Source organism: Lepidothrix coronata, unplaced genomic scaffold (genome assembly GCF_001604755.1).
Source record: "Lepidothrix coronata isolate B3197 unplaced genomic scaffold, Lepidothrix_coronata-1.0 Scaffold26, whole genome shotgun sequence".
In the NCBI taxonomy this organism is placed as follows: domain Eukaryota; kingdom Metazoa; phylum Chordata; class Aves; order Passeriformes; family Pipridae; genus Lepidothrix; species Lepidothrix coronata.
The window spans coordinates 6,197,997-6,222,915 of NW_016690206.1; the positions used below are offsets into that span (position 1 = coordinate 6,197,997).

General features: G+C 38.8%; 1 protein-coding gene and 1 long non-coding RNA gene across 3 annotated transcripts in view; both read right to left on the reverse strand.

The window, feature by feature from the left end:
* Positions 1 to 3,599: 3,599 nt before the first annotated feature.
* Positions 3,600 to 17,149, reverse strand: LOC108494619. Its single transcript, XR_001873915.1, has 4 exons — positions 17,139 to 17,149; positions 13,924 to 13,928; positions 5,256 to 5,263; positions 3,600 to 3,667 (listed from the first exon to the last, which is right to left on the reverse strand). It is a non-coding gene; the product is annotated as an uncharacterized LOC108494619 (long non-coding RNA).
* A 2,601-nt stretch (positions 17,150 to 19,750) lies between these two features.
* DROSHA (drosha ribonuclease III) overlaps positions 19,751 to 24,919 on the reverse strand; it is a 70,742-nt gene continuing 65,573 nt past the window's right edge. For both annotated transcript variants that reach the window (XM_017809363.1, XM_017809364.1), the window contains one exon: positions 19,751 to 23,161. In XM_017809363.1, the coding sequence (XP_017664852.1) occupies positions 23,031 to 23,161 (131 nt within the window). In that variant the 3' untranslated portion in view covers positions 19,751 to 23,030. The remainder of the gene's footprint in view (positions 23,162 to 24,919) is intronic.

Here is a 24,919-nt window from a genome sequence, read left to right on the forward strand (position 1 = left end):
AACCAACACCGCACAGTGACTTCTAACACTTTTAGGTTTCCTACTGCAGCCAGAGGGAGATTTGCAGAGGTAGGAAGAAAGACATCATCTTTTTCAGACCAAGCAAATTAAATCCAAGCCATTTCTGTGCAGATCTCTAGGAAAGAAAGAAATGTGTTAAATTTCTGCAGCAGAACTATCTTGATGCATGGTGAATTACTGACAGTGGTTCTAAGCAGTAGCTTTCTGCAAGTGCCACTGTGTTAGCTCTACTTGCCACCATCTCTTAGAATTCTCTCCATGTTTCCTTTGGCTATAAGTAGTATTAAAATTTTTCAGAAGAACCACTGTCCCAATTGGATGCTGCCATCCCCTGCCTATTTGCATTTCAATTAACTCTGCAGTCTGAGATCCCTTGTCAAATGAGAGTTGACAAATTAACAGTCATTACACTACTTCCAATGAATATGAACTATGACATAAGCTGTGAAAGGCAGGTTTTTTCCAACCCCTTTAGACCTGTGAAACAGCAGCCTCCTCTAATAAATGTCAAAGCCACAATGGTTTTTTTTTTTAATTTTCAGTTTAGTCTTCAGAAAGACTTCTTTTCTCAGAGATTCTTTCTGTACTTTAAGGGGAACAAAAGCATATTTAATGTCTACAGACTCATGCATTGATCCAGAAAGAAAGCAAAAACCACAACAGCCAACACAATGCTTTAATACCAGTCTCTCCCCTCAGTAGTTTAAGCCAGCTGAAACAATCTTGATTCTGCCCATCAGTTTGTAATATTACACTTTTGAGCCCAAAACTGTGTTTGTCATATACTAAACGCTTTCCTGAACAGTTCATAAAGTTCAGTGGTAGGTATCCAAAAGCTGTGCTTGGGGTTACAGGGAGCACAAGTGTCAGAGAACTGAGAGTTTCAGGAAGAAGAACAGAAAGTGAATTGCATGGGAGGGCGGGGGGAGGTAATTAGTCATATGCAATGCAGGCCCGTGATGCTTAAAAGCCACAAAGCTATCATGCATAGATTTACTGGATTTCAAAGGAGGTTTTTACAGAACCTGCCCTTGTGGACTTTTTTTCTGCATGCATCTTTTGCTGTCCTTAAAAATAAACTAAAAAAAAAAAAAAAGGAGAAAAAACCCCAAAAAAAACCCCACAAAAAACCAAAAAAAAAAAAAAAAAAAAAAAAAAGGAGCTGAAGGAGCTGCTATCTTTAAATTTCTCCTTCCACAAAGTCGATTTGATAAATAAGGCATAAGTCCAGCATATAGAGAAATCCTTTCCACTCCCATGGGCTTTTGACCTTTCCTATAAGACTGCACTATTTATGTAAATATACTTGGAGACTCTTTCTATAAGCTTTTAGTTTTCTATGATCTACCACTTTAGTGTTTATTAAAGATACAAGTGTATAGAATTATTAAGCATTCAGGTGAACACAACAAAGAACACGGCAAACATGAAATTGTTCTGGATTTTGACACATAACCTTTAGAATCACTGTACTGTTTTAATTCTGTGATTACTTTCATTGCTTTGAAAAATTAAAAGAAAGGCCTTATAATAAATGCTACGTGCATCTTAACTGTGTTACTGAGCAAAATCAATCTGGCAAACTCCTATTGAGATTTGTGATTTTTTTAAACCCTTTAAAATAAATGCTCTTTGGTATTGATTTTTTTTAATTAAAAATACTTCCAAGCATAAATTGAAACCGATGCCTTCACCTGGGAAGATTTACTTGCTGGCATGCTCCAGCCACATAGTCTCTCATGATGTCATCCCCTAGTTGTGCCAAGGGAGCCTCAGCATTGGATGGATCTGGTCAATGCTCAGCAGAGAGAGACTTGTGGGCAATAATATTTTTGTCACACAAGAGTTTTACACTTAGAAACTTCCCTGTTTTGCAAATTGACCCATGCTGGAATGATTATCTCTTCTGCAGTGTGAATGGGCAATTCGTTATGGTCAGATTGAAAGTGTGCACTCACTCTCTTACATTTCCTGTTCATTGTACTGGCTTCTTTTGGGGGGTTGGGGGGCAGGGGAAATGAAATTTAAAGATTTGATGAGAAACCAATTTGAACAACAATTTCTCACAGACAGAGTGAATTTGCCTTTTTGCAAATTGATTTTTGTAACGAGTTATTTATATGATACTACTTAATAAATTGTTTTTTCTAACTTGTTTTTTTTTCCTAATTCTCTTAATCTATGTTATGTATTTACAACACTATCAACAAGATAAGCCTTTGAAAAGATTCTCTGATCGCTTTAAGAAAAAGGGTTAAATTAACTCAGTTTTTGAAATGCCATTCGTGTCTGGCTTGCAGCATGCTATAAGAGCAGTAGGATCACTATTCTGTGATCAGTGAGGCCTCCCAAGAGTGATATAATTTCAGAAGGCAGCATTTAGTGATGCTTACTATGAACAGGATTAGTCTATGATCGCAAGCCAAATTTTGACTAGCCGAGGTTTCCCAGGAAGGCAGCAGAAGCTTTATCAAGGTAAAGCATGTAGAATGCCTTTCTTGAAGCATAAGAAGTTCACATAATTTATAATAGCAGTGTTCAGTTATTTGTCTTTCATCGTATGAGGTTCAAAAAAGATTAAAAGTCTCAGTTCACTTATGGAAAGTCCAAATGTCATTTACAACATCCTTTTACATAAGGAGGGCAACCTCAAGAGAAAATTCTTCATTTTAACACTTCCTTAATAAAAGACCTGTCTCTATCTCCAGAAATTCCATCATAATTAAAGGACAAGGACAAAGAAAAGAGTGGGAAAGGTCACAGCAAAGTGAAACTTCGTCAAAAGCATTAGAATGAACTACAAAAAGCAAACAGTTTAACACTGAAACCGGTATGTGGTTTATGACACAACTGAGTAACCTTTGTAACCAATGAGAAATAAGTCCAAACAACCACCTGCGATCTTTGGTGAACCTCCAGAAGAAAACCTCTGTATGGCTAGCCAAAAACCCTAGCTTTTAAAAACTCTAGTAGATCACAAGGCTGTAAATACATAAGTCTAAATAGTAATTAAAAGTATTTATTTTTAATGATCTCATTATCTGAACACCAAATCACAGAAACTAAGCACCGCCCTGTACATGGAGGATGTATCTACTTACCCTCCACACCCTCCAGTAAGGACACACAGGCACACACAAGCTTGCAGATGCAAGCACAGGGAGGCTGCAGTTACCCCATCTCTCGACTCTGTTACTTCACGCATCAAAGCAGCCCTACAAGAATTCACAAAACATCAGCTTGAGCTTTCCATCTTCTAAATGAAAACAGTAGCAACAGCAGAAGAAATCCTGGTTGTCCACTTGCTGAAAGGTGGTCCAGACTCTGTAACCCTGTAACTCTGTGTACTGAGGGAAAGAACCCTCAGAGCAGAACCACTTTTATTTACATGAAAGAGGAATCCATCATATTACTTCTTATTTGATTTACTATATCAAAGAGCACTTTAACCACAAAGAAAAGTGTGGTGGGTCTGGTTGAGCCAGAATTTATTTCCCCATAGTAGCCCTCACAGTGCCATGCTCTGCATTGGTAGCTAGAGGAGTGTTAATAACACACCCGTGTTTTGGCTACTGCTGAGCACCGCACTGTAACATTCCTTCTTCAACCGAGGGCGAGATCGTGGGAGGGGACCCAAGTAGGCCAGCTGACCCACACTGACCAAGGGGGTATTCCATACCATATAATGTCAACCCAGATATAAAAGCTGAGGCAAGGAGCAGGACCGCAGGCACTCCTTGTCTCTGATGGCTGCCTACTGACAACTGTTACGCATGCTGGAGCCCTGCTTCTCAGAGAAGTGGCCGACCATCGCTGCTGATGGGAAGTAGAGATTAACTGCTGGCTCCTGCTTTGTGCGCGCACACGCTGCTTTTGCTTTCTTTTTTGCATAAATATAAACTGCCTTATCGCAACCCACGATTTGTGTTGGTTTTTTTTTCCCACCTTACTCTCTCCTCTGTTCAGCTGGGAAGGGGAGGGATAGAGCAGCTGGGTGGGCACCTGGCATTCAGTCAAGATGAACCCACCACAAAAGTCAACTAAGGGGTAGCATTTCAGCCAGAAAATGTATTTGATTCTCAGACATTAATTTACCAGGTTTACCTGCGTAAAATAATGCCTCCTCACAAAAGCAACACACCAATCACAACCCCTGCCAATATTAATCTTTCATTAATACTATCAAAATTACCACAGAGACAAGTCAGGTAGAGAAGCCATTAAAGCCAAAAGTCTGTTACTTTTTTAAAGTTCATATTGAATTTGTCCACCCCTCTGCCTCTCTCTCCAGGTGAGACCCCACGTGGAGTACTGCATTCAGTTCTGGGGCCTCCAGCACAGGAAGGACATTGGCTTGTTGGAGTGAGTTCAGAGGAGGGACACCAAGATTATTGGAGGGATGGAGCTCCCCTCCTGTGAGGAAAGGATGAAAGAGTTGAGCTTGTTCAACCTGGAGAAGAGAAGGCTTTGGCATGACCCAATTGCGGCCTTCCAATACCTGAAGGGAGCCGAAAAGAAAGACGGAGAGGAACTTTTTATAGGGGCATGTGACAGGGCAAGGGGGAATGGCTTCAAACTGAAAAAGAGTTGGTTTATATTGGGCATTAGAAAGAAATTCTTTACTGTGAGGATAGTGAGGCACTGGAACAGGTTGCCCAGAGAAGTTATAGAGTTGTGGATGCAGAGATGTTCTGGAAGTGTTCAAGGGCACGTAGGATGGGCCCTGAACAACCTGGTCCAGTGGAAGGTGTCCCTAACCATGGCAGGGACATTGGAATTAGATGACCTTCAAGGTCCCTTCCAGTCCAAATGATTCTATGAATTTCGAGGACAGCTCAAACAAGGGAACAAAGAAAAGAGAAACCATTTAACTAATACTTTAATACTTGCATAAAAATTGCAGGAATGATCACTTATGTGAGCAGCCAAGTCAGTTCAGTGTTGGTTCTTCCAATTTTAATCTCAGATAGTGTTACTTTTGATGCTGTAAATGAAATTTGAGTTTGTTGGATAAGGCACAGATATTTTTTTTTTTTTGAAAAAAGTACATATTCTTATCCAAAGTCTTTGAAGCCTTTATTCTTTCTTACCCACACTAGTACATCTTTGCCTAATTATAGCACAGACAGTTATCTAGCAAATACCCACCCTCTGCTCTTTCTTTTCTCCAAACTGACTGCAACAACTAACAGTTTCTCAGCAGCTGCCTGTCCCCACATCAGATCCTTAAGCACATCTGTCGCTCCAATCAGAAAGGCTGATTCCACTTCCCCTATTCCCCACATTTTAAAAAGCAAACATTAGCATTGTCAGAAGTCCTCAGTCACTTACTATGTCTAATCACTCTACTACTCATTACACGTTTTTTAACCTTGGCAAACCAGAGAGTGAACAAAACCATGTATATTTTTACCAGCTGTGGACATACTCATGCCTGGTAGGACCTTATCATGTATGCTTTATTTAAGCACAAGAGAAACAAACTTGTTTCTCTTAAGATGCATACATCTTAATTAATAACCAAATGTATAAATCCCCCCCGATTGCTTTTACATGTTTTTCTAGACATCTGCTTCTGCCTTCATTGTTAGACAAAGCTGCGCTCTTCTACAGCTCAACTGGGGAACTTATTTCTCTCTCTCTCTCAGAATGCAATTATTTCATGTCAACTTTCTTAATTGGAAACAAGCTTAACCCATTTCCCAATTACAGCTCCAGCTTATTAGAACAAACAAACTCTCAAACCTCCTTTAATAAAATAAAACAAAAAACACCCCCCAAAGAACAAACCTAAACTTTGGTAACAAGACATTCAAAAGAGGACTGAATAAAAGAGCTCTGATAAATGAAAGAATGAGGAAGCTGGTGCAGGGACATGAGGAGATAGTGTGTGTCCAGCTGGCTTGTTCTCTGACACAGCATTCCTGTAATTCTGTTTACTGGTAGCTCACAGAGGGAGCACTCTACAGCTTTTACTCATTTCATGTACTTTTCTCCCCTCACATACCAAGGTGTACCTGTCAAAACTAAAAAACAGAGACAGATGCACCTTTGTTTTGCCACTGCTGAGCATTTTGATGGCCCAACTTTTTTTTTATAGTTGGAACCAGGTTCTCTCTGTCTCCTTCTTCTCACACTGGCCCCAGACTTTAACTGTCACGTTCAAATAGACTTGAATGTAATACCTATTGCCAAAGGCAAAAATCCAGTGACAAGAGGGCCAAAACACCTGTTACTGCTACAAATTATGGCTCAGATAGCTGTGCTTCTTCACATGGCCTTCATTCTTTTACTTATACATTTTTTTGTTACAGTGTCAAATGCACCAAATTTAGAGTTTCCCACACCACACATATCCTTTATTACACATCTGTGAAGACAAATAGATTTCAAGCATTCTATTTGGCTTCCCATGGATGTCATCAGCTTTTTGAGAGGCACTCACCTTTTATGCACACACTGCATACCAGCCTAAGAAGCTATGTGTAGAAATTATTCCACACGTTATACTATCTACTTGCAGAGAGCACAGGACATATGGGCCAAATATTTAGTTTACAAAGTTGTAATATTCTTGCCCACCTACAGCATTTGCCAGGTACTGATCCAATGATGACTATTTCCCCCTTGCCAATATTGCATGTTCAGAAATATTGATTATGATGCTATTTTGGTTTTGTTGTTTTCTGGTATTGTCAACATTTCTCTAAACAATTTATACGGTTGTTTTTGAGAAACAAAGAAAACTCAAAACTACACTTGGAGATTCACTGCTCCAATACCTTAGTATTTAATCAACTTGTAATATAATATTGATTACAAACACCCTGGAGACAAGAGATTGGTACTTGTGTTTAGAGAAAATACTTCATATAGCTCTTTATTGCAGTAAGAGCCTTTCAAATGTTTTGCTACCAAATATCCATCTGGCCCACAGGCTTGCACACTTTTGCAGTCAGAATTTTATCATTGTTCCTGGCAGAAGGGAGATGGGACTCCTGAAAGACAATACAGGTTAACTGTTTGATCACCAGCATGAAGTGCAGCAGAGGACAAAGGGACTCGGATTATAGAAGCTCTTGTGGACTATGAAATAAAAAAAAAACACATTGAAACAAAGATCTCTGGCAGGAAGACCACAACATATAAAACATTGTGCCAAACATTCAGCATTTTATGTTATTGCCCATTAAAAATTACCTTGCAAAACTGAAACAAAAGCTTCATTGTATGTCAGCTGAGACATCATCAAAACCTGTCAGCTCTCTGCCTTCTCTCTCTCAATTCCTCTCCACTGGAAGGTCACATCCCTCCTGCAGGCAGTGCTTGTTTTGCTCCAGGTCTGCCAACCCCTCCTGCATAAACAGCCGCCAGACCAACTGCACCAAAGCTGAACTGCAAACTTTATTTCATTCAGCTCTTGTTCTTGCATCTCCTTTCTTTTATCCTCTGGGTAACCTACATACATTCATAAACATTTACACTCTATACTAACTATTTTATATATATATGAAGCTGTTATGATGATGATTACTCAGTCTTACCATCTTACTCTTTCTTGTCTTTTGAAACCCCGATGGGTACTGAGCCTATGCTCTGATTTATCCTGCCAGTGTTAATGGACTATTTGCATTTCACTGATATAGGTAGTTCTGGGCACTCATTAGGTACCTTTTAATCATTGGTAAATTCCAGAAGAGCTTTTCTATATGTGCAGTACTGTCAGCACAAGTTAGTCCTGTTATTGCCAGAGCTAATATGGTGATGAAGTGAGAAATTACAAACTCTGGAAGATATTTTGATTACTCAATGGAAAACACTTTCCACTTAGACTCCCTTCTCACTGCCCAGTCTCTTTGGGACAGCAGTAAGAGACCACCAGACCTAAGCAAGATTCATACCCTGTTTATTCAAGTCTTGGACAAGGATTCAAACTCTAATCAGTCTGAACTGTCATTTGAAAAAACACTTCCATACTTCTGAAGATATGCTGATATGCTCCAGGTATGAGAGTTCATACTTGTGACAAAATTATCAAAGGTACTGTTAAGCATTGTCTATCCCAGTCCTCAAAAACGTGTCTGCTTTACTGCATTAGAGTTCTCATCTATTTCCTGTGGTAACTTTAAGTAATGTACTATGAAGTCAGAACAAGAATACTTAGAGAAAGAAGGTTTGGAGACAACTCAAAAACAGGAATATACTCTAGGCATTAATTGTGTTAATGAACCCATATTCACAAACTTGTTCCACTGGAGGGGATGGCTACAGTGCTCACTTCTTTGAAATCAGCTCCATACAAGTGTACTAGTGTATCTCTCTGCAATAAATGACAAAAATATGTTCTGCTTAATTACCTATTATGTTCTGGATTAATGCAATACCCTACTTTGTTTGCAGTGATTCTGCACCTGCAGGAGAATGCTTGTCTAATCAGATGTTAGTTGCCATGTCATGGTTTTATGATGTTAGCTTTGTTCTGTTGTACGGTAATTATATTTAAGTTGCACTAGACTGCACAGTTTAAATGAATAAATGACGCTTTGGCATATATTGGTTGTAAAAGGTCTTGGAAATAGCTTGTTTAGAGGAAAGGAGGAAAAGGAAATTAAGTCCTCAGTCTCCTCTTACAGTGGGTGTAGAGATCACTGCATCTGTGAAGAGTGACAGAGCAAGCCAAAGAATAATTTACTATGCTATCAAAGAGGAAGAAATACTGATGGGACCAAATACTTAGTGTTACTGAAACATTTATAGCACCATCATACAAGCTATTCTGCACTTGAACGGCCTAAAACGCACATATGTAGGTGTTGAGGTTCTTTCTGTTACAGGTAACTCAAACTCAATAGTCACTTTTAAAAAAAAAATGTTTTTGTCAAGGAAAAAAAGGCCAAACTTCTTGTGTTTTCTCATATTTACTTCTATATATGCTAGAAAAAAATGAGTCTGCCAAGTATAAAGACACACTTTGTGACTCAGACTTGTTGATAATTCTATGGAGACAATGTAAATTTGTATTTTGAGCTTCCTTATCTCTGGCTGAATTGAAAGACTAGATTCTTAATTTAAAGTGGTTATTTATTTTTAAAATCATTTTAGACACTCTAAAAGAAAAATTCCATCAGGGAAGCACTAGCAGTCTTTTTAACTAGAGTGGAACAAATAGTATCTTTATAATGTGGTGCCTATTGTACTTAAGGCTTGAGCTACAATAGGCACAATGCTCCTTCCAATGCCCCCATCTAAAAGAAAGGTGGTTTTCTTTATTCAAGCCCCTTGAACAAAGAAAGAAAAGGAGAGGAGATAGATACAGTTCTTTGTAGTACTGCTTAGATGTAAAGGTTAATCATAAAGTGCAGTGCTGTTTTTAAATGTTTCAAAATGTAAAACAGATGAATTCAGACCTTCCTCATAAATTGACCATTCTAGTTAAAACTTTGAGAAATGAATTCCTAGCTCTGCTTCTTTTTACTGAGAAAGAAAACACAGTGGCCTTCTGGGGCACGATCTTTAAAGATTTTCAATGAGATTTATGTGGCAGAAAGAGCTCTCAGAGACAAATCGATATAACTAAGTACAGCACTCTCATACAATCACGCTGATCAGGAAAACTGGCTGCATCATCAGAGGGCTGTCATTTTCTCACTTGCACTGTGTGAGATTGTCTAAGGTTTCTCACAACATTGAAATCAAACCCTCCGGTTGACAGCAGCCAGTGACAACAGGGGTTTCAGGGCAAAGGAACTGCATCTTCTTGAGCTCGTGGGTTGTTAACCACATTTCTTTTTCTGACAGACTCGAGATTCCCATTCCCTGGCATCGTATTACCTGCACAGACACATTCTTAGACTGCAGCTGTCCCTCTAATAGATAATCTTTATAAACAAATGTGAGGCCAGAGAGTGCACTTTTTTATACATCCAACCTCTTTCTTTATTTGGGAGTATTTTTAATCAGTCTGCTTGCAAAGAACAGAAAGACAACGCCTCTTCTTGAATTGCTAAGATATTTCTGATCCTCATTGCTTTGCTCTCTTGTTATCAGATGAACCAATTGCATGGTGTCTTTTTACTTGGCTCCTTGTACTTCATATTAATTCCCACTGCACGTACCCTTGGTATTGCTCTGGTTTTGTTCTGCTGCTGTTGGGCACTGTCAGGTTTGTGCTGCTGAGGAACTGGTCAGAGCACGGCTCTGCTGTTCTCAGTACTGCATGGAGAAAATCCCCATGGCAGAAAACTTTCACAGAATAGGTAGCAAATATCTGAAGGAATTCATGTGTAAACCAGTAACATCAGGAAATGAAGAACTCAGCCCGCCTAGTCACTTCTGAAAATCCTGTTAGACAACTACACACAGGTCAATGTACTTAAATGTATCTGTAAACCTGGACAGGTATCCAAAAAGCATCCAAAGCAGGACATGCCAGCTGAATGCCATTCCTATGTTTCTTAGCTGAGAACAAACTGCGTGTTTGTTTAAGTGTACATAGCGGTTTCACTCATGTATCACAAGTTATGCAGAACCTGTGCAAGTCTGGACAGTCTGAAAATAAGATATGCACCAGTGAGATATTAAGAAATGGGAATATAAAGTCCTACTTGAAAAAATGAAGGCTAGAGATTCTTATGTGTGTGTGTGTGTGTGTAACTGTGGCAGCTGGCTTAGCAATACAAGTTTGCTGCCGATGGACATTAAAATCATGAAGAACTGTGAAAAAGATATTAGGCAGTATTTTTATGGAAATATCCCTCACAGCTTTTTAAGGTCAGTTCTGCTACTTAACTATTAATCTTAAATATATGAGAAAAAAAAAAACATGAAAATTAGTCAAAATGTTAGCTCTACTGGTAGTAAGAGATGGGGAGCATATAAATTAGGGAGAGAGAGGGAAAACCAGAGGAACTGAAAAGATCGACACAGGGGAAAAGAGAAACCTCAGGAAGAAAATGAACATACCCTGTAAATATCTTCAAGGTAACAATGTAAATGAAAGCAGGAAATTACAACAAGTCTCAGAAGAAAACAGAGAAGTAATGGCCATAAGCAAAGAAAGAAAAAGTTTAGGTTAAACATGAGCAAAAAACTAAGAGTAATGAGGTTAGTGAAAAAGTTAAAGATAGCTGAGGTGCAATTAATGCACATATTCAAGAACACTGGACCAAAAATGAAATGATGAAGAGAACAAATCTGTAAAATTTAAGTTTTGAGAGGAAACAAAGAAGAAAGTCTTTCCTGGCACCCCATATGTGATTTTTCTCCACAATGATCTGATCAGCTTCAGGTTGGCACTGTGTTCAAATTGTGTTAGTTGCAACATACCTGTTTTCTCATTACATCTCCTTTTTCGTAGTTTTTTTTCTTTTGTGACAGCTGACATCAGTCCTATTCTTTATTCTTTTTATCTTATTTGACATCTCATCAGTTTACTTCAGCCACCACATGTCCTCATCTCATCATTTTGTTCCCTTTCCATCCAGCTCCTCTAATAAAGTATATAGACACATTGCTTTTACAGTGAGCACTGATTTGACTGTATGCTCCTTCAGTTGCATTTGCCTCAAGCATTTTGAATTCTCTCATGTTCTAAAAAAGCCTGTAGCTGTTCAGGTGTAGGTGACTGTTAAAAACTGTGCAAATGGATGACACTTGTTCAACATTGGGCAGGTTTTCTATAGGCCTTTTCCTTCAAGAGACATCTCTGTTTCACTAAGTACATTATGATTAAGACGCAGCATAGATGCTGTTTCATCTTGATATTTTGACAAGCTGTAAATTTATATTTTTAAAGTCTCAGTAACTTGCATGCCAAAGTTTCATTTCGAGGTTCAACTTTCAGCTCAATAGACACTTATTAAAGTCAAGGGAGAGACCCTACTGACTCAGATGAGTTTAGAACGAGACCTTATACTTCTATTCAAGCTTAAGTAACCCAGGACATAAACACGTCATTTGGATCCTTTACTGTGCAGCCAGTAAAATAGCCTCCAATTCTGCTATCATAGATGGCATTCCAAATCCACAGTCTGTTTTAAGTCCTGACACAACTCTCCATACCTTCATACGCAAGTGCTCAAAACCCCATAACAGACTTACCCTTCCAATACTACAATGTCAGGAAGTGCTATTTTCCACTTTTGCAGATGGACAATTAACTCTTATTTAAAAAGGAGCTGGGCACCTACCTAACCTTGGTGACCTGTGCCAAAAAGACCTACTGGCTCTTCAGTTTTCCCTGGAAAAATCACTGGAATCCAAGTTTCCTAGTGGGTGGTTGTAACAAAAGAGAAAGCTGGGTGGAAACGCAGCACTATTGTGGATACAAGGGCAGCTTGGCTCAGCAGTAAGGAACCTGTGCCAGCCCAGGGACATTGACAGGAGACAAAGGGAAAGAAAGAAAAGAAAAAGTTCGCAGTCCCTTAACATTTTTCTCCTCATTTTGCCATTCTAAAGTTGCCCTTGCTGGGGTTAATTAACAACTATGAATGCCAGTGCTGGAGGAACAAAGTAGATTGTAGTTTTTACCCCTCTCCCACATTTTCCATAGCTGTGACCAGACCTCGGGATGTAACCTCTGTTAATGTTCCCTCATTACTTTCCTACTAATTAGTCTCATTTCATTTATGAGGTATATTATCTGGGGATTTTATATGGTTTAACACATTAAAAAATAAAGCTTCTTGACATTTGAAAATACTCTCACTTCGGAGAAACTGTCACTCCTTCTCACATCTGCACATAAGGGGATGGTTGAAAGAGTCATCTGGGGATAAGAAAGTGTTCTCCTCACAGCAATGGCTATGTGAAGTGTTAAGGAGGCCATGCCATGCTGGCTTAATGTGAGCACTTGTGTCTTATTATAGCTATATGACACAAATGTTTAAAGCCTAGATTCAACTCATTTATGGGCATTAGAATGTTCAGAAATATAAAAGTTGTCACCCTTTGGTTCTCAGACAAGAGGGGTGATTCATCCTGCCTAAGCCATGAACCAGTCTCTGGAGATGTGGCTGTCTCTCCCCACTTATCACAGCAGGGAGCTAGAGGGGGCCATACCTATGACTTAGTGTCTGCTACTTGGTAGGAGACATTTCAGCCTTAGAGTTTAGTATGATAAATGAACTTGCCAGATTACACCTTTTCCTATAGGTCCAACTGACTGCAAGTTCTAACTTCAAACATGGTCCTTAAAAGCTTGTTGTACCAGCCTATGACCAGCCTATGCTTCCTTCCACCGCTCTGTATGCTTACATGCATGCAAGCTGAAGGAAAATATTACTGAAAATTCATCCTAGAGCAGCAGAAGTCAAATCAGCATACTTCCTCCCTATGTTGGCTAAGATACTTGAAAAATCAGAGGCTATTGTACAGAGCCAAGTACATTCACAGGTCACTGGTATTCACCTTTAGCAGCATAACAGCCTGTTCTCCACTATCACCTCCTTGGAAATGTGAGAGAGATTACTGAGGATTAAACTTCTGAAAGTGCCATGCCAGAAGTCAAAAGAGGACCCTCTTTATCTTTGTTCACTGGAACCTCTTCTGATGGGGTATCTCCTCCAGATTTGCCTTCCCTACACATGTCACCTTGTAGAAAAAAAATTGTTGAACAAAAGAAACTGACTAAGGTGAACAACTTGAGTTGTATTACAAGTTTTAAGACATAAGGATGTGATCTATTCTGAAAATCCCTGATGATTTATTTAGTGGGCATATTTTTACATTGTTTCCTTTAACATCAGAGAAAATGTGCCTTTGGAGAGGCACGGCTTTTATCTCATCTCCTTTAAAATTGCACCACAGATCTCAAAAGAAAGGCTTTGCCGTGTCAGAATTTAAAACATTCACCTTATGGCTGTCACCCAAAGTAGATGAAATATGTGCCACAGAGTTTTAAACGACTGCTTATGCTGCCAGTCATAGTCAGATTTTGAATTGAATGATATAAGTTCCCTCTGTTCCCTCTGTTTCCCTGAAAGTGATGAAGTTGAATCTTTTTACACCATGAAAGGATTTGGTCCTTAAGTTTCAGTGTCTTCCGAATGCAAAATAATTTTATCCACTTGAATAATTTATCATCATAACCTATTTTTCATTAATTTGACTATGCTTTCATTCCTCTCGGGCTTGGTACTTATAACGTAGCTCTAGTGTGAAAAACAACAATGTGAAATTAGCACTTTCTTACTCAGCAGATCCTTTTCCTGTGTGAAGTCAGAAAGAGTGTTGTTTAACTTACCACAAAGAGTACTAAAATCTCCCTTTTCCCCCTTCCCTGCTTTTCATCCAACAGGACCGGTGCAGCAGGGGGGAAGCAAACAGGACAGAATTTTGGGCTTTCGTATTTATGTGACTATCAACTGAACTCTAGGGCCACCTGGGCAGCATGTGGGTCTCCGGGCTGTGACCAGCATGACCCTCCCGCTGCAGACCTTGCAAAGCTGCTGCCACTGATGACATGCAAGTCAAAACAATCCGATTTCTCACTTCCAGCCAATGTGCTCAACTCAACAGAGACAGTTGCAAGTTTAAAATTAATCTTCGGCATAAGAATTGCAAGACAATGGCCACTAAGATTCTAGGGACTGGAAACCAGATGAAGCTGTTCCTTGATGTGCTGTAAAACATGTCAGGTTTGAACCCTTCTGTGCTAATCCTGAGGGATTTGCTTAGCTAAAATAGATTGTGGAATCAAATTGAGGCACCCAAAATCAAATAAGATTTGGGGACAATTTCTTAAGAAACTGATTGTTCATTCAGAGACATAAGATCTCTTGTGGAAGACAATACAGTTTGAGGTAAGGCTCCCACCAGTGTATTCAAATTAATTTTTTTCTGCTTTTCAAGGTAAGTCCTTTCTAAAACTTCATACTGTAAATTCAAGATTCGTTTCTCCCAAGAAAGTACATGCAATATGTAATAAAAATAGGAACTTTCAAAACAATTTTGAATTTTTCTTTGCCATAGGATATCATTTATTTCCAGAATATTCTTCAAATTTAGACAGCCTCTAACATATGACTAAGTCTGAAGTCACTTTGTCTGTCAAAAGATAAAGGGCAAATGAGTTATAAGGGCAGCTGGGTCATCAGAAGTCATTCTCTTTGGACCCAATGTAGTAAAAAATATGCTCAGTCTTCCAAACAACTAAAGTCCCAAAAGGCCACAAATCTTAGCTTTGCAACAGGCCAACCTATTCAACACAAAGGTCAGCATCATTAAACAGAATAAGAAACCAATCCTATAGCCAGAAATGACAGATCTGCCTAGGAGGCGAAGGAGTCATGCAGCTGTCTCTCTGGGCCTCCTTCACTCCCACACTTGCACAGTCCCAAACTTCTTTGCATGCACGCTCTTCTCTGTTTAACTCCATATACATGTATGCCTACATATGCCTGTACAATATGTGCATGTGTGGGACCAGACAAAAATCCCTCACAACATGTGAATCCACAAGATCAGCCATTACCAAACAGTATGGAAGCAGCAGCAGGTGGAACTGAGCTCTTCTGCACACCTACTGTCCTCTGGAGTTCCTCTTACTCCTCATTGCTTTGCAGGAAATAATGTTTTCATCAGAGGCTAACCACAGCTTGTAAAATGAAGGACCTGTTTCTACTTTTAGCTCTCACTACCATCTCAACAGTTTCTGCCAGTCAAGGCCAGGCTAAACTCCATGCTCATTCCTCTGCCTGCCTTCTTATCACCTGAAAACGCACTGGATGCGTTCCCACGAGCCTGCCTTGGCATCAGCACACAATGCCCCCAGCCCAGGATAGTACTCAAGCCGCCATCTCCACCTTCCCATTACTGCCATGGGAGCTGGCAGCCACTAACCCTCCTGCAGCAACAAGCATGCATGGCAGCACAAGACTAAGAAGAGAAGATGCTCTTTTCTTTTTGTGATGTCAACCCATGGCCCCCTCTACCTATCTGTGGCCATTTCTGGAAGGTTTTCATTCTTTTCAGGAGACCACGGAAATAGCTTAGGCACTTCGAAGCCAAGTACTTTTCATAAACAGAGAGCACAGCTGTTCATCTGCTTATTCCCTTTTGTCACCATGCTGGAAGTATATCATATATGCTTAGAGTCATACTAACCTCTAACGGATTTGGTGAGGATACAATCAGGCTTAAAAAAAACAACAGCCGTTAACACCGAGCTGTGAATCCAGAAGAGAAACCTGCCTTCTCCTGCCTGTGTATAACAGGGCCAAGCTCAGCTCCGACGCAGCATGGCAATGCAGCTTGTTACTACCTGAGTGACGCTTGTCACACACACTGTAGAGACGTACTGAGCAGTGGACCTTGAAGCTCCGAGCTTGAGCTGCCGCAGCAGGAATTCTACAGCAAAGGCAAGCAAACGCAAACGTGGAGGCTCACACCATGCAGGGACAGCCACTTGAATTTTCTTTCACTTTTTAAAATCACTTTTGTAACCTTTCAGTATGAAAGAGATTAGGTAAACTCCCATTCTAGGCTGCTGTGCGTGAAATTTAAAATACCCATATTAATGCAGAAATAAACTAACTACAACATCTAAAGCTAAATGCTGTAAATAAGTAGCTATGCAGCATGAAGAGAGGACAAATCTCAGCTGAGACTTGACAGATTCAGGTTTTGTTCTCATTTCTACCCTTGACCTGTTTGGTGACTTTGAGTAAGTCGCTGCTTCCTTTCTATTTCTTTCTGTGTCAGGAACTGCCTATTATTTTGTGTTTGTAGTGGCTGGCATGAAAAGACCCAGTCCTAGGGAAGATCTCTGGACACTGCTTCAATATAAACAATCTCTAAATACCTGTTAAACAATAAGCACAGAGAGAAGACTTCTTTTTTTATCCTTGGTAAAGAAAGTATCACACTGCAGTGAGTGAAAACTTCAGATATTTCATAAGTAAATAAATACATACATACGTACATACATATCTGCATTTACACGAAACACACATATTCAAATATGTTCCTAATTAAAATCTAAAAACCTATCACAGCTTTGCTAGATTACTTCCCCCCTCTGTATCTCTAAGATATGAAATTTTTATTGCCTCACTTGTAATAAGTATAGATTTGTTATATCTTACCTTTAAGATTTATTTTCTAGCTTTGCATAAAACTAAACTCTGAATTCATTTTTTTAAATCCATCATTATCCCAAGCACATGGCACAGACTTGTATTTATGTTACAATGAAACCCCATATTTTTCAGTCTGCATTTGAAAGTAGTTAACATTTTTCTATCCCAATCAATCTGTTTCTCGGCAGTCAGTGCTGAAATAAGCCTTTTTGTAGTGTTTCAGGCATCTGCTTTGCCTTTTCTTAACCTTTCTCTCCTTGCTTACATGTATAAATGTCCATTTATAAGCTGTCAGCTGAAATAGATGCCAAATTTATTCCAATTGCATAAATTCACAACATAAGCTGGAAAAAGTACATCACTACGTGCCTGAAGAACTCAGAGTCTCTCTTAAAACGTCTGACAGAATCCACCAAAATTGTACTGGAAAGATTCAGTACTTTATTTCCACGGGTGTGCAGGGAGGCTTTCGCTCTTGCTGTGGGCACTTGATTTCTGATATAACTGTTGAGGTATGGCTTGCAAGGGCAAAGAGTTCAAGGTCATTTATATTCTAGTCTCACAGTGAGCAAGCAATTGATACCATATCTGCTAAGCAAAAGTAAGGATCAGGGAACCTTGAAATAGGAGGCAGTAGTGCTTCAGACCACATTAAAACCAAATAAACAAGCAATGAAAACATTAAATAATAATAGTAACAGTAGTAGTGGTAATAATAATAATAATAATAATAATAATAAAAGCATTGGGAGCAAAAGGAATGGGAAGTTTTGACAACCTGTTTCTGAAAGTTTTGAGGGCTTACAAGGTTGGCACTGTCCCACTGTTTTGGATGTCTGGTCAAGCCCTGGTTCAAAAACCAGTAAGCAGTAACACATAGATTGATTTTGGTTGTTAATGTACAGACACCAATTGAGATGGGATATTGGCTGTAATATCTGACATATTACGACAGGTGAAACACATTAAAAACATTTTGTTTGGTTTTTGGAAGAAGGAAGAAGACAACAGCACCAAATGACAGGGAATTTGAACATCAAAGATAAGGAAAAAATGGTTTTTTTCCTTTGGATGGTATGATATTTATTTTTTCACAAGTTAAAAGACTCGTGTATTCGACAATGTTTTTTATCACAAGAGCAGAAGGTAAGAGCAGTAATTTTGGATGACTTGTCCAATGAGGTCACTAAAAATTCTTCTTACAGAATTTTAAATATTTTTTTTAATTAAGAAGAATTTTCAAATGTTGCTGATTGAGAAATTGCTGCTTTTTGTTTGCCAGTTCAAGTATCCCTCTGGAAACAGAGCTGCAATATTTGAATTGTAATTCTAGTTGGCAGCAAAAACTAGTCACCATGTCAGAACTGTTCTGACACAGTAAATGACTGAAGTAATGACAGGAGGAAATCTGTAGGGAAGTAACTTTATTTTTTTCTGAAATGTTGGCTGAGCTTGCATCAGTGGGGTCCCATGGGTTCCCACGACCACCATCTCCATCCTTAAATAAGTAACAAGCTACCTCCAGTGACAAACACTTACCCATCACTGCTGCATCACTTCTGGACCACTGATGTACGAGTTGCTTCTGCCTCCAGTGAAAGTTCAAAATTTGTCAGCTCAAGACTCTGTCCTTTGCTAATGGATTACTTTTGAAATGTCTGCTCTAAGCAGAAGGTTTTATTTATTTATTTACTTTTTCTAAAAACATGTACAGGCAACCCACTGTTTGGGCTTTGGCTTCTCATAGGAGACTCACCAGTTCTATAGATCTTGATCATTGTTTTCCAATCCTCCACAGAAAAAGGGGATGAGGGGGACAGTGCCTGCACAGTCAAGTTCTTTTTACTCCCTTACAGACCCTCCAAGGCATGTCAAGAGGAACACAGCAGACTTGCAAAGAAGATACTAAAGACACAGACTAAGGCATCCACTGGATGAGACATCATTGCCCTACTACAGATATCGTAAGGCCTGGACCCAAGGGAATATTTCATCCTAGTTTTCATCCCTGAGCAATAGAATAAACAGTCCCTTATTCCCTGCACAAAGGTGCTGTGAAGAGCTTGAGGCATTCAGGTATGATTGTACCGTAAGTCACAGGTATATGACTTATACACTTATTCATGAAAGACTTTGAAATCCTTTTGAGAAATGCAGTGAGGATTTAGAAAAAGAGAAATATACCTAGTTAGCAAGATTTTGGGTGTAAGTTGGTGCTCCCTTTGTTACCTGCAGCAGGCAGGTGAAGAAAAGGGCCTCTAAGGTAAACCTGCTCCCTGATGGATAGGGAAATATGCATAGCTGGAGCATCTAACCTATTTAATCTTAGGGCTTGAGAAAGAACATGAATCTGTGAAGTGTAGGGTTGGTTAGGAAGGGGGAGAAGCAGGGTAGGATTTATGGGTCACAGAAATTTCTGTTGCAATGCTATCCTCATCAAAGACAACACAATGGTAAATGATATAGATGAACAATTCCCTAAGCTCTTACAGGGCTTTACAAACTTTCACCAAACAAACTTTTCACAAGTGAACCGCTTACTTCATTTAAATATGCAGCCTGTATAATCAGAGTCTTTGAAGTAGGGAGACAGATGATCAGGATTTGCCTTTTGATCTTTCCAAATTGTTTTAGCAAGTAACAACTATGCCTGAAGTCTTTTCTGGGAAACTTTATTAGCAATGATGTTTACAACAATCTTAGAGACCAAGGTTCTCTTAGTATCGCTGTTAAATAATCCTCCAAAAACTGAAATCTTACAAAGCAAACTTAGGGTCTACAAATAACAATCATGAACTTTATGTAAATTCAATTAAAATCCCTAATCAAATCAGCTACAATTCTATTAAATGCTCTGTACATATTTACATTAAAAATAAAATAGAAAAAAAGAAGTGCTTTCACAGGATCTGTTGGATTCATGCAGCTCTCAGTCTTGTTCTCCATTCATCTACTTGTATCCAAACCAAGTCAATGGCTCTGGCATGAGAACCTCTAGAGCAGAACGGATCAGGCTCTGGAGCAAACAAAAAAGGACCTGACTTTATCAGTAAACCAGAAACCCCTTCACATTTACAAAAAGCAGCCCAAGTTGCCTAGTTAAAAGCTACAGCTGTCCCACTGATTAACATGAGAAAAATAATAATTTTTATCAAAGGCAACTTAAAGAAGCTTCCTCTCCTTGGTGTCTGTTATAAAGGACTGTGCTCACTTTACACAATCTATGCATCTCCTGAAATTCACAGAAACATTCACAGCCACTGTTTTCACACAGTGCATACACAGAAAGACACTGCAGTTTTAACACAAACAAAAGGAACATGAATTTTTTTACCTTGTGTTTTCTGTCCTCAAGACAAGGAAAACAAAATTGCTTCAGACAATTTTCCTACTCCATGCTTATACAATGAAAAAAGGGAAGATAGCCTGCTTGTGAAAACACGGTTATCATCCACATTTTGAAGAAGTCCTAAAATTCATTAAGTGCAGTAACTGGAATGCAGAAATTGTTTTAGAATTTCATTTTTTTCAGGCAATTTCTGGGTCAAAGAAGAAAAAAGAACAGTTCTGGGTTCCTCCCCCCAAAGACCCTATCTGATAAATTCAATCTATTTTTATGAAAATGTTTATGAATAAGCTTACAGTCTTCCTACAGCCGAAAAGTGAAATGTTGGATAGGACAAATTAAAGTAATGTTAAACTATGAGCTGAGAATTCCACTGGGGTACTTTGGTGATATCAGATATGCTGAGAGGCATTTGCTAAGAAACCATACACCTGAAAATGAAGTCACTGCACTTTCTAATTGTTGAATACATAAAACTGGTCACTGGTAAGAAGGAAAAATATAATAATGGTATACACAGTTACATTTAACCCTCACCACCACACCATTTCCACCGCTAGAAGCAGATGAGTGATTTTACAAAAGCACTTGGAATACAAAAGACTTAAGGACAGGGGAGTTGCTGCTGCTTTTCAAGCTTGCTACTAGTGAGAAGCATTTCAGCTTTTTATTTACAGACTGAAGCTATAAGAAGTTACAATCACTTCTCAAAAGTCAAATGGCAGCAGCATTCAGCAGAGAGCAGTTCTTTGCCTTCATCTCACTGTTTTTATCTCCTCCTTTATGTTTTAATGGTTTATTATCACTCTCTAAATTACAGAATGTGTTTGTTTTTTTCTTTTCTCTCATCCTCTGAAATGGATTTAAAGCACCAATCTATTAAGAAAAGGCAATCACAGAGATTGGGAGAAGTGAGGTAGTGCTGTGGGTTCAGGTTTTAAACTCCCCTCCACATTTAAGTGCATCTCACATTGCATGCGTACAAAAATGTGCGTATTAAAATACAAACTGAGTAGCTCAGAAGTGAAACTTTGGGAAGACATTTGGGTAGTCTGAATTTTTCAGCTTCATTTGTGTCTACTTTGGCACCCACAACAAAGTGCTTTTGCAGATGCCCATCACACACCTACAGAAACACGCTTCAGACAATTGCCAAATTAGTTGCTTGGCGTAGTGTGGACGTTGGGTAAAAGTTTTCTGTCATGAATCCCTTTGAATTCTTTGGGCCAGACTCGTGCATCCATGCTCACAAACGTGCCCAGTATCTTAACACATAACTCTATATTACACCAAAAAAGATGCATAAAAGACTCGCCAAAAAGGATGTGAAGCAGGAAGAAAACGCACAGTTAAGGAAAATAAGGATTGTATCTGTTTCAGTTATCAGAAAAGAAAGATAAAACATGACTACACAATATGTATGAAGGGACCGTTTTAACTGAGAACTGAGGATAATGGGAATGAATGGCTTGAAGCAGGCAAATTCAAAGTAAAAACAATGCACCAACAGCTACAGTGAAGCTGCTAACCAGTGGGAAAAACGACCAACAGATTTTCATTTCTGGTGCCACTTAGCTTTTATAGAAGAAACATCTGTCTAATACAAGCCACAGACACCAAAAATTCAAGGAAACTGTGTGACTTCAAACTGTACACCACCTTTGAACTACACTTCGGGGACAAATTCGGTCCTCCTTTTAATAAAAACCATTTTCAATGAACCTATCTGGAACAGCACCTGTAAAGAGTTTCTAATACACTATTTCACAGTTATGGTCATACTGGTATCTTCTCGACAAATTAATCCATTAGACAGCAGCCTCATAGAGCAAGAAGCCAAGAAAGAAATTAAACTTGTAACTGTAAACTCAGTACATTCTCTGCAAAAACAATTGCTATTCTCTTGCTTCATAATTATCTTTTTCTTCAAGTTTTATGACACTGATTTAAAAACAAAAACCCTCATGCTTCCACACACACCTGTGTCACATTCCAGTGGATTCCAGATGTGGAATCCACTGTTTAAAGCAAAACTTATCTCTTTTGCTTAAAGTACTGTACCATTTTCTGTAAAAGGACCTATAGTTTACAGGTCTGATTTAGCAGAATCAAGCAGTAAATTTAGCTGCAAAACTTAAGTTACATACATGCTTAAGTGCTCAGCTGAATTAGTTTCTCATGACTTTCCTCCTCCACAGCAGAATTCATGCAATAACTTTGTTGGTCACTGACAAAACAGCATTTAGACATAGGAGACAACTGCTAAACAGCTTTTCCTCCTATAAGATTTTGAAATTAATACTTTATTACTTCATACGACACAGTAAAAATAATAAAAATAATCCAACAACTTTTCATAAAAATTAAAAAGATTTAAAACTAAATCTTATTAAAAAGCCAAACTTAAAACCAAACGAAAGAAACACTATATGTGCACACACTTTTTAAAGAAGAGATTACAATTTTCTTTTTGATATCAACAGGCACTCTTCATTCACCATCTGCAAGAAAGTAGGTTAGGTCTCCATAGGCCACAGTCAGAGTTATTAAGTAAGTAAATATGCCACTGCTGCTGTGCCCTCCTTTTATTTCCTTGCTTCTTCAGTCTCCTCTGGCTCTCTCTCTTGATGCTCTCTTTCCCACCTCAATTCTTTCAACTCTTGTCTGTACTTCCGTTCAATGAACCGTTTCTGATGGGCCATCTGGGGAAAGTTATCTGATACAAGGAGAAATATTTTACATTAATAAACAAACTGGTAACACAGAAAGTCTCAGCTCTTTTTCTTTTTTAACTTTGATGAGATTAGAGGCAAGGGAGAATAATGTTATTACCATTTTCACTCATTTATTTCTAATAATACATAGTAAACCAAGACTGTGTCATAGGACTTTGGTTTCTTTATGATTTCTTTACATCTGTTTCCCCTGCTACAAAGCACTGCCAAATCTAATACACTCACAAAAATAAAATATAAAATTCTGGTATAGCAACATAGCCAGGTATTACCTGGATTTTACATTCTGTTCCCTTAGCAACAGGTGGTCAATACTGAAAAACAAATGTGAAACTACTGTCAATGCTGTCAGGGTTTTTTGTCTTGTTCTCTCTCCAAAAACTATGAGCCACAAGTTCCAAGCATTGTACAGATGTTTCCATTGTTTTTATTATTATTTTAGACCACGCAGAATCGACTTGATACCCCATATTGTGGCAGCGATCCTAATGGGAAAGTAATAGTGTAGCAAGATGGAATGCAGTTAAATCTGTTCCTGAAAAAGTTAATATTTGGCTGTGTGCCAGAAGACAGCCTTAGCGTAACTGAAGAGCAGGGATGAGTGAAGACTGGCTAGAACAGACTGGACAAGGCTGAGGTGATAGAGGAATAGCTGGGGAGGTGTATGCTTCTGCTTTCAGGCATTTGTCTATTGGCTGCTATGTATGTACATGTTAGAACCTGGACTGTAAAAACAGCTTATGTAATCGAACAGAATTGCTCTAAATTTAGTGCACTGCTCACAGAATATGATATTTTCTGCATGACCAGGGTGCTGACATTCATATGTGTCTGTGCTGCAGAGACCTGCACCCTCCAGCAAGTCAGAAAGCAGAGGTGACACAGGACGTGACAGGCTGCAGTAGCTGGTAAATCCTGCTGGGATTACACAGAGTTCTGGGATCACCATTGGCTACCTATCTGTGTCTGAGATGAATGTAAAAGGTTACCACACTGACCTTTAAAGCCATAAACAAATTCGGTAGATGCATTGGCAAAGGACTGCTCTCTCTCTAGCTGGCTACTGAGAAAGAATTCAGTTGAGGCTCCTCAGGGAAGAGTACCTTGGCACCAAGCTTTTTACTCCTTTTTTTGGGTCCCAGGTAGCACAGATTTGTTCAGGTGGAGAATATGGTGCAGAAGCCATATAAACTGCAGAAGTTTGCTGCAGAGCAGAATAACTTTCTACTGCTTTGTTTTATTGGCCAGTGAAATTTGTGCCTTTTATTATATATACTACAGGAATAAAAGGTTTATTTATCAGTTATTTACAACTTGGGCTTAGGAGGGTATATTTATTTAAACCAGAAAGCAATCTAAATAAAATTGTTTTTCAATTGCTGTTGCTTTAAAAATACTAGTGCTTTGTTTAATGGAGTTCTGGGATATTTTGTTGCTCATGTGCACCACAAAATCAAAATCAGATTTCCATCACTGTGCCTGTAACATGATTCTTGAAGAACTCAGCTCGGTAGCAACCTGTTTGTTCTAATCTGTTTAGGATGGTAAGAAGGAAATTCATGTAATAAATTCATCATAGCTATCATATATAAAAAAAGGTATATGAAAACTACTTGAAGTTAACTACTTATGCATTAAAAAACATGACAAACAAACCAAATCAAACAAAAAAAACTCCATTCCACAAACATATACAAAACAGAACAGGTGCCCTTAAAGGTTGTATAACCTCCACCCCC